The 9,544-nt window shown below is 32.8% G+C and overlaps 1 protein-coding gene across 3 annotated transcripts; it reads left to right on the top strand.

The window, feature by feature from the left end:
• The first annotated feature begins 1,028 nt into the window (after window positions 1–1,028).
• LOC144836969 (uncharacterized) lies at window positions 1,029–6,129 on the top strand. 3 transcript variants are annotated; one of them, XM_078691927.1, is made up of 6 exons: window positions 1,029–1,216; window positions 1,846–1,954; window positions 2,632–3,016; window positions 3,482–3,583; window positions 4,058–4,198; window positions 5,008–6,129. In XM_078691927.1, the coding sequence occupies exons 2-6, from the start codon at window positions 1,891–1,893 to the stop codon at window positions 5,615–5,617; spliced, it is 1,302 nt and encodes a 433-aa protein (XP_078548053.1). In that variant the 5' UTR covers window positions 1,029–1,216; window positions 1,846–1,890; the 3' UTR covers window positions 5,618–6,129. The 3 variants fall into 3 exon arrangements, with proteins under 3 accessions (XP_078548053.1, XP_078548052.1, XP_078548054.1); XM_078691926.1 differs by having other exon boundaries at window positions 1,029–1,242; XM_078691928.1 differs by lacking the exon at window positions 1,029–1,216 and adding an exon at window positions 1,699–1,737.
• Window positions 6,130–9,544: the final 3,415 nt, after the last annotated feature.

The raw sequence follows: 9,544 nt of genomic DNA, 5'->3' as shown, positions 1-9,544 counted from the left end.
TCCTATACAAAAATCGGTTGTGCACTATTCTATAGTGTTCAATAAACCTATGACGTACTCTTATCACAAGCTTGCCACTGAAGCTATCCTGTGCAAGTACAAACAAAAAATACAAATATAAAAGTACGACTTAGGCTAATTTATAAAAAAAAAATCATTAAACAAAGTTGAATACTAACTAAACTTCTACTACGTAGCCTAATATATAGCCATTAGGCTTATACAAATTTTAACAAGACATCTAGGTAAGGCTAATATTCCAATTTTACCACAATTCAAAATATATAAAAAACAAAATTGGCTACCGATGATTTAAAAAAAACTTATTTGTATTGCTTACCAATGTTTGGTTGACAAACCGTGCTTTAAGATAAGAAAAACAGGCAATTTAATAGCGTAGTTTGTAAGTACGTGTACTTCTCAACTAAGCGAATTCGTAAGTATGATTATTTGTTGTGGTGAATTGTTTCACGGGGATACGTGTTTCTATGTACGCGCAATGCGTGTTATCTTCGGGCGCGCAAATATTGACGCGCATTTCCTGTATTTCCCACAAAAAGAATGCGCCAAAATAAGGTCCAGCAGCAGCATTATGCCATTATAACGTTTTGATTTTATAAAATCATCTTAATTTCATCTTAACTTAGTATTAAGTCTATTCCATTAAGTCCAGTCCAAATCCATTCCATACGATCCACAGTACTGGTTTGATAAATTAGCTAGTTTTAAAATACTAACAGAATTGATAAAATAAACAGTACTATAGGCATAATCATATACAAGTTCTTGACTATGCAAGCAAAATGAAGAAACATTATGAAAGGAAAAGAATAATTAATTTGAGTAGAAATACAAACAATATTTTAATTTACAAAACATATCGTTGTACTTGTAGTTTGATGTTGAATTGAAACAAAATTATGTTTAATGTTAAACGAAATGTTATACAATTATCCTTTGTCAAAAATTATAAACTTTCTTTATATCTATTCACAGTGATGTACAAGTACAGTGCATGTAATACAAAAAAACAGTTTATCGTTTCAATACGATTAAATTCATTTTCAACAGTCAAGGTGGTACAAATTGTACTGTTTTAGCTTTTGACGAATTTGGCGTCCCATATTGTGCACCGCCACCATCGGCGAGTTACACGTCAACAAAAAATGAAAACATGGTGCTCGCTCTTGTAGTTGTTGTTGTAAACATTTCCTAGGTTTGCGATTTTGACGTTGTTTTACAGTAAATAAAACAGTTTAATATTTCTACATCAGTAGCTAAGACACAGTAAAATATATATTTGTAATTGCTTGACTGTGTGTAGGCCCAACGGTGATGTGATTGTAGGGTTACTTATTGTAGGGCTAGTAGGCTAGGCCTGCCTCTCTAGGCTAGACTCTAGTCACACACTGACAGGCCTAGACTCAGTCTAGGCCTGTCAGTGTGTGAAGAATCACTCAGTCTCAGTCTGCTGTGTCCCCCTGCCTTATATGATGCTAAAACCCTGCCTAGCTAGGCTGGTTCCCCTGGCCTACATAGGCTACGGTACCTCTAATTAGGCCTACATTTTTTGCACAACCTTTCTTTAGTTGTATTGTAGGCTAAGAATTGAATAGGCTTCATAATTCATACTGAGTATTTGATATTTCTTTTCTAGCTAGGCTAGGCCTAGTCTAGAATAGAAAGGTGTAGCCTACCTATGTTATGAAAATTAACAGAGTTGGTCCTACAGTACAGGTAGGTAGGCCCTTCTTTCAGTACTACCGTTTCTACATCTCTGACTAGACAATTAATATTTACATAAATTTAATTACAATTTTTTTTTCCATTTGATTTAAATTATAGTAATGCAAGTTATTCTATGTCGTGTTTGACTGGCAATGACAAACAATGGAGGGTTGGTCAGGCTTCACAGATGAACAACTGCAACGGTTGAAAGGCCAAGATGATTGTAGTATGTCAAGCATATACTTTTAACATTAATAGAGTCTTGTTATTTTTCAATTTGTAAAGAAAAAGCTGTCTTGTTCTGCTATACTGTTTGTATGCAGTGCAGTTTTGTCTACACTATCAAAATAGTTTGGCAAAACAAGTATGATGTGCCCAAATATGGTAGTGATATAATTATGATAGTAGTGGTATGACATCATCATGTCTATGGGCATCTCACATTTTTTGTCACGTACAGTTTGATAGTGTAGACAGAGCTTTAGAGATGGGTTCACACCAAAAATGATTAAACTATCCTGGAGAAGTGAAATTACTATTTCATTGTAATCATTTCATCAGTCATTTTGAACTTCCCTTGTGATACTGATAATTCATGGGTTTTCATTGAAGCAGTTTTACAGTTTAAGGGATAAGCTTAAAATCCATTTTTTAGTGACAAAAGAACAATTAGAAAGAAACTACCAAAAATACCAGTTTATGACAAGTTAATTGTAATAACGTTAAATTATTATTATTAATATGCCATTATTTAAATATATTTCAGTTCTGTAAGAGTAAATACTTTATATTATTTCATAGAAACTCTGCCCTATGATAAATTATATATAGATGAAATATGTTTGTAAAAAAGTTAAATACTCACCCCAATTAACTTTTAACTTGTATGTCTTTTTAAATCAGATACACAGAAGCCAACACAAAGAAGAAAAGATCCAAGAAGAAATCCTGCCACGAATAGAAATAGAGCGAGGGAGACATCACACCAGAGACAACGAGCGACTAATGAAGATTCAAGCCCACCATTGGACATTAATCAAATGTTATCACTTCCGAGTGAACGCAAAACAAAACCAAGCAACCACAAACAAAGGCAAAGAAATTCAGAGTTACAAACTGGTAATGAAGCTCCCGTGACTAAGGAGAAGGTTAAAAGTCAGGAAAAGAGCTCAGTTGATAAAGAAAGTGGTAAAAAAGATAAAGAAGAGGTGAAAGATGAAGTAGAAAATAAAGAGGATGAAGTAAAGACTGTAGAGGTTAATGAAATAGATGAGGCTGAGGGTAAAAGGTAATACAAACCAATCATTTTTAAAATTACTGTTTTATTTGTTGTGTTTGCCGTCGAGAACTGAAGATAAACAGTAATATATGATTTAGTTGATCGAATACTGTAAATTAATTACATAAAAGTATAACTATAACATTTCACAAACACTTGATTTTGTTTATGTTGTTGTTAGTTACAGTCTGGCTTGATGTCACCTCAGTGTTGGTGATGTCACTATGCTTTAATGCATTGTAGACGTTGTCTTGCTGATCTGGGTCTGAATAATGTTATAATATATATGTGGAAGGTTGTGTCTGCCTTCATTTGTTGTTTTTCTGAATCCACATTGATTATCTAACTTTCGTTTCAAACTATATATTATAATAATGTAATATATAAATGTCAATATAAATATATTATAACATTTGAAAGCGTCATTCTTTGAATTATCAATTTTGATTTACTGTCCTTTTGTTGTGTTAACAGTCGAGAGCTTACCCAACTGGAACAGATACAGAAAAAACAGATGGAAATGGAAGAGGAAAACAGGAAAAAGAAATTAGCATTGACGAAAGCAATAAATGAAAGGTGAGCGTACAGCATAATAAATACAAAATATACAGTTAGTTAAAGTCCATATCCATTTATTAATTTTGCTGTTAAAATAATAGGCCTACTTTTATTTAAAGTCTTTGAATTTATCATGTGGAACTTTTAGTGGAATTGTTTTGTGGTTCATTGCTTGTCTTTGGTTCAATCCTGTCCCAGTCACAGGATCTTCCTGCCTTATACAAACTTCGCTTTTTTTGGAATGTTGTCCCTCTTATTTTAATCATATTTACTGTTAATTTTTATATTCTATGAAAGAGAAGAGAAATAAATGTTACTTTGATTGATTTATTGATTGATTCCTTATAATCAAAAACAGCGTCACTACCTACAGTAAGCCTCAAATGAAACTTGGTATAGAAAACATGGATTTTGTTCATGGTGAGTTATTTTTTCTGTTTATGGTGTTGAATAAAATAATAAAAAAAAATATTTGTTTTCATTTTTCACTAGGAAGAAAAGAACGCAGGCAGAAACAAAACAACTTGCATTCATTCAAAGAGAATTAGGAAAGTTAGAGTCCTTACTGTCAGCGGATGTTAAGATATTGAGAGAGAAGATAGAAACAAGTAGTTTTGAATATAATGCTGCAAGGTATGTATAAATCCTGCCAATATCATCCAATGCTGCCCAGTAGAGAACTAGATTTGCAGGTCATAGCTATTTTTTTATTTTATGTCTTTAGGCACATGTGGTCAAGGATACAAGTATTGCCAATAGTAAATTATTCACTGTCCTATCAGATATTTTGTTAACCAATTCACCGGGGTAACCCTCTACTCTCGAATGGTTCTTTAAAGTGCACACTGGACCTACGGTTTATAAGTCCTTATCCGAGAAGACTAGGAGCGAGTCGACCTCGAACCCACGATACCGATATTGTTGACTCTTTAGGTACGGTAAAATGGCTCCCCTGCTTTAACCGCTCAGCCATTTGACTCACTCGATCAAGCAAACGGATAAGAGACCAGGAGCCCACAGCCTAGCCGGAAAGTTAACAATTTTTATGCATGTAAAAATTATATATGTAAATATCAATGTTAAGTGGGTGTGGTTTAATTGGTTGGAGGGACATTTTAAGGGGTAAAAAAAAATTATCTACATCAGCTCAAAAGTCAAACCCATGAAATCCTTTGCAAATGAATGTAATGCATGAACATTGCCATTTCATTGGTGGAGGTGGTCCAAAAATGAATTCAGCCCAAAATTAACCTTCTAATAAACTCATAACTATCATGCATGACCATAAGTCATCTTCTACAGAATGTGTTTGGAGGCTATCATGTTTGTCTACGTTAACTATGTTGCAGACACCAAGATTCCAAGGACACTTTACCCACCGATACATTATTAGAAATAATTTTTTTTTATAACAATAGAATATTATGTTTGCTTCTTGACAGGAAACGGTACGAAAAAGCTGAGAATGAATTTGTTGCCGCAAAGCTTCACCTGCATAAAGTGACCGAACATAAAGAGGCATTAACCGAACACCTTTACACAATAATTCAAGAAAACGAAAACAGAAAAGCGAACAAATTGGCAGAACTTATGGAAAAGTTAAATGTCGAAAACATGAATGAGTTTATTGATGAGGCAGAGAAAGAGATGGAACGTCAACAAAACAGCCAATCAAAAGAGATAGAACAACAACCAATCAGCCAATCAAAAGAGATAGAACATCAACCTACCAGCAAATCAAAAGAAATAAATTCTCATCCAATCAGCCCAACGCTAAAGACTGCTCCATCACTATCCAATGGTCAACAAAGCAGTATAAAAATTGATGACAATTTAGGGAATGTTACTTTAAATAGTGAACCGTCTTCAAAAGACAGTGTTGAGAATTTAGTAGTTTCACCGAATATATCTCTGTTTAATTCAAATCCTCATGGGTTAGAGACTATAGCCGAAGTAGACTCGGAAATACCAATACTTGTCGACGAAGCTACTACAAATGTGAATGAACTAAATGAACACGATCAAGAAAATATCCAATCAGTTGAAGCATAAATTACATATTATTAGTTTTATTTTTTTATACTGATAAGATATGACAACGTTACAGTAGCATGAGACTGCATGATACATCTTTTAATATTATTTGAGATATTTTTATTAGAAGTTGTTATGAACTGAATAGATTTCACCTTTAATTTTATTTATACTGTATATAATTTTTTTGATTTAATGACTCCTGAGTTTGCATGGAAAAACTGAAAAAAAAATAGATTTTTGTATTAAATTTGTATGAGTATAGATTATTTTATGGTTGTAATTATGACATTATTTGCACATGCTTACAAACCATTCTGTGCTGTGATAGCTTCCAAAATTACCCCAATTGTCAGAATTTCTTGTAATCGCTGTTTTGTTGATTTGTATTTTCATCATCTTTGAATCACAAAGTGTTCAATATTTGTAATGCGGATTTTAATAATTAGGCTTTTAAGTTTTTATAGTTTATTTATTCTTTAATAACAGTACTTTACTCTGTAGATACAATTTTATATTTATACAAACCACTTAATAACATATTTGGTAATAGTTTTCCATTGGTCTGTCTTCATTGCAGTATAGAATTATTTCTATCCTAGTTATATATATATAAACACATCAGGCAAAGAACATTAATTCTAAACCGAAATTGAATTAATTAATTTGAAACGATAAAGATAAGGAAATCTGTGAGAATGAGAAAAAGTCGCCCCAACCGAGACTCGAACTCGGACCGTCTGCTGGATATATGCAGTTGCCCTAACCATTAGACCACTGGGGCTTTCATGGTATTGTTCAAACTCGATTGGATAGAGCGACTCTTTAACATTCTCGGCGTGGTACGGTACCCATAGTTTTATATATAGATATTTTTTTACTTTTTATTCTTAACAAATTTATAGGGTTCAATAAAAAAGGTTTTTGTTTTTAATTCATGTCCAATTCAATTACCTGATTATTTATTACAATTATGATTATTACTAATTACTATTATATTTTTATTTTAAACAATTAAATAGTCAAAATCAAGCCTAGCATTGTTGATTTTTTTTTCAATTCTCACTTTATAATTAACCTGAGCACACAGCACCTGGCTGGATATCCTAAACGATCAGACTCCAGACGTTTATTTAAAGATCAATTCTTTTATTCTGTCGTCGCTTTTGTTTCATGGTCTTAAATCCGTTGTTTTTTCATCGTAAAACCAGTCACGTTGTTTCATGGTTTTAAGTACGTTGTTTTTTTCATCGTAAAACCAGTAACGTTGTTTCATGGTCTTAAGTACGTTGTTTTTTCATCGTAAAACCACGTTGCTTCGTAAATTATTTTATCTTCGTGATGGGTTTCGTCAACATCAGTTTGTTTTCTTCATACATTGTTTCGTCATCGTAAATTATTCTAGTATATCTTGGCTAACCAGAGCCAACGTCTGCTTTAAACTTAAAAATGTAATAAAAAAAAAAGTGAAACGCACGTTGATTCAAGTTTTTTTACAAAGCAATCTCTGCCAAACATCATACAACGTGTTCAGGAATCAATGTACCGTGTATATCGCTTGGCGAAGGCGACTGAAGGAAACTTTCTAAAAAAGCACTACAAACACATTTCTTTTTTAAGCATTATACATATGGAATTGAATTAAAACTTTACTCTCTGCAATTTAGGCTTATTGGCACATTGACATGAACGATTAATAAATAGGTTACAATTACATTATTTAAAGCATTAGTCAAATAAAAAGAAGCTGAATTTTACAACACAAAAATCTGATATCAATATCACAAACGAACCAAATTAAGTAAGTGGTCACACGAATCTTAAAACGTATTTTACAAACAGAAATTGGTTTTTTAAAAAACCGATAAAAACAAGTTTTAGTCAGGTGGATCGTCGCGCGCGGAATCAGTGGAATGGAGAGTCAATTGAACTCCGGAAGTGAAAGCTTTCATTTCCGCGCGCTGTTTTGAAACAATGTCGATTACTGTAAACTAAAAGAAGAATTTTATATAGGCTAGGTCTGCCTACTATTATCACAAATGTACTCTTACTGGATTAAAAAAAAATAGTATAGAAGGAAGAAAACTGGTACGAGATAGTCAAAGAATTAGGATGAATGGTGAGTATTCAAAAAGACATTTTTCAATCTTTGCTTGTTTGGTTCGATGTCATGGAGGTAAAATTTGATAGGCCTAGGCTACCTCCATGGTGGTTGAGGGTGATATCGGCGCTCGGTCTTATTTTTGTTGGCTTAGAAACAACTAGATGGTCGAGAAACAGAACGTCATCGTTTATGACGAGAGTCTCCCGATATTTTAAGTCCCATGTTGGATAAACAAAAACGTATCCCGATATTTCTAATTTCTACTACTCTAGATAAAGTGAGAACAAAATAACATATTATTAATAAATTATGCTAATATTTGGTTCGTAAGATGTTTATAAATAGATTCATACATTGTTTGATAATAAGTAAAATGTACCCTTGTTTACTTTACGACATATTAAATTATATGCTCTGGCCAATACCTTTTAATAGCGCCCTCTCTATAGCTTGATTTATTTTTCAAAATATTATAGTACCCTCTATAGTTGATTTTGTAGAACCTCTCGAAGTTGGGAGGTCTGAAATTACGGATGAAATTATATTTACAATGTGCATTTTTGTATGTTGGACTGTCACGACAAATATGATCTGGGACCAAAGTCGGTCCGGCCGGACCAGTTTTGGCTCTAAATTTGTTGCCAAAAGCAGTCCGCCACTTCCAAAATCGGTCCTTTTTTCTTTCTCGGCCTAATCAATCAATATTGGTATAATTGCTTTATAATAATTGTATTAAATTGATTTATTGATTGACTAACCATAAATCAGTGATAAATTAAATTGTTTTTTAACATCATGGAGAAACGAAGATAAGATGTTTAAACTAAAGAACAAAATGGATTAAAAACAGACATAGATAGGGCTATATTGTTGTACACAAAAAGCCTAACAATTAGTACTAATTTATGATGAGTTGCTACTAATATTGATAATTTAAAAATAGGCTTAATTTATAATATTAAAATTACAAATAAAACCCCGTAATTTTCAATATGATGACTAATAATAATGATGGAGTAAGAGCAGTTTTCTGTTTGGGCTCATGCCTAGTATTACTTGCTCCTGGCAAGATGAATTGTAAATGTACTTTTTTATGAACTTTTGCCGAATAAATATTATTATTATTATTATAATATACATTATGACTAATTTTGCGCACCATTTGTAAGACCAGACCATATTTGGCGGCCAAAAACAGTTTTACTGGCCGGACCGATTTTATCCAGGCCGGACCAGTTTTGGCGGCCGGACCAGTTTTGGCGGCCAAAATTGGCCCGGCCGGACAGGTTTTGGCAGCCATAAATGGTTCTCTGGACCGATTTTGGTGGTGATTAAACAGCATTAACAATAATACAAATTGGGATAGGCATTAATGGTCTAAAAGTGGCATTTATATTTTGTGACATTTTAGATATTTTCTATAATGATATAATATAAAAAGTATATATATTTCAATTGATATAGGAAACTATAGGATAATTATTCACTACTGTTCTACAAATGTCTTATCTTATATATTACAATTAGAATTATGTTTCACAATTACTGTGTAACGGAGACACAAACGTTACCGATAATGGAATGTATGAACATCCGATAGTCATTTTAGACTATACGTTACAACTAGGGCTACATCTAAAGGCCTACGTGAAGTTCGTGGCTAATTTACTATCTTCTTCAGTGTAGAAAATGTGATTGTATTTAGTAGCGAAGTAGTAAATATTTGCTTCGAATCTTTACCTGAGCAACAAGCTGATTTTGTTTTCGCAACTTTTTGATAACTTTATCATGAATTTTGCTGCTTTGTTTGTTCAATATTCACGATGATATTGGCATAGTCT

The sequence above is a fragment of the Antedon bifida genome, chromosome 3 (genome assembly GCF_963402885.1).
Source record: "Antedon bifida chromosome 3, ecAntBifi1.1, whole genome shotgun sequence".
NCBI classification, from domain to species: Eukaryota; Metazoa; Echinodermata; class Crinoidea; order Comatulida; family Antedonidae; genus Antedon; species Antedon bifida.
Note: the sequence above shows the minus strand (reverse complement) of the source record. Positions and strands in the feature narration are given on the sequence as shown.

Coding starts and splice junctions, on each gene's coding strand:
- LOC144836969 (XM_078691927.1), top strand. CDS start 1,891: ATGGAGGGTTGGTCAGGCTTCACAGATGAACAACTGCAACGGTTGAAA. Junction 3,017..3,481: donor GATGAGGCTGAGGGTAAAAG/GTAATACAAACC, acceptor TTGTGTTAACAG/TCGAGAGCTTACCCAACTGG. Junction 4,199..5,007: donor TTTGAATATAATGCTGCAAG/GTATGTATAAAT, acceptor GCTTCTTGACAG/GAAACGGTACGAAAAAGCTG.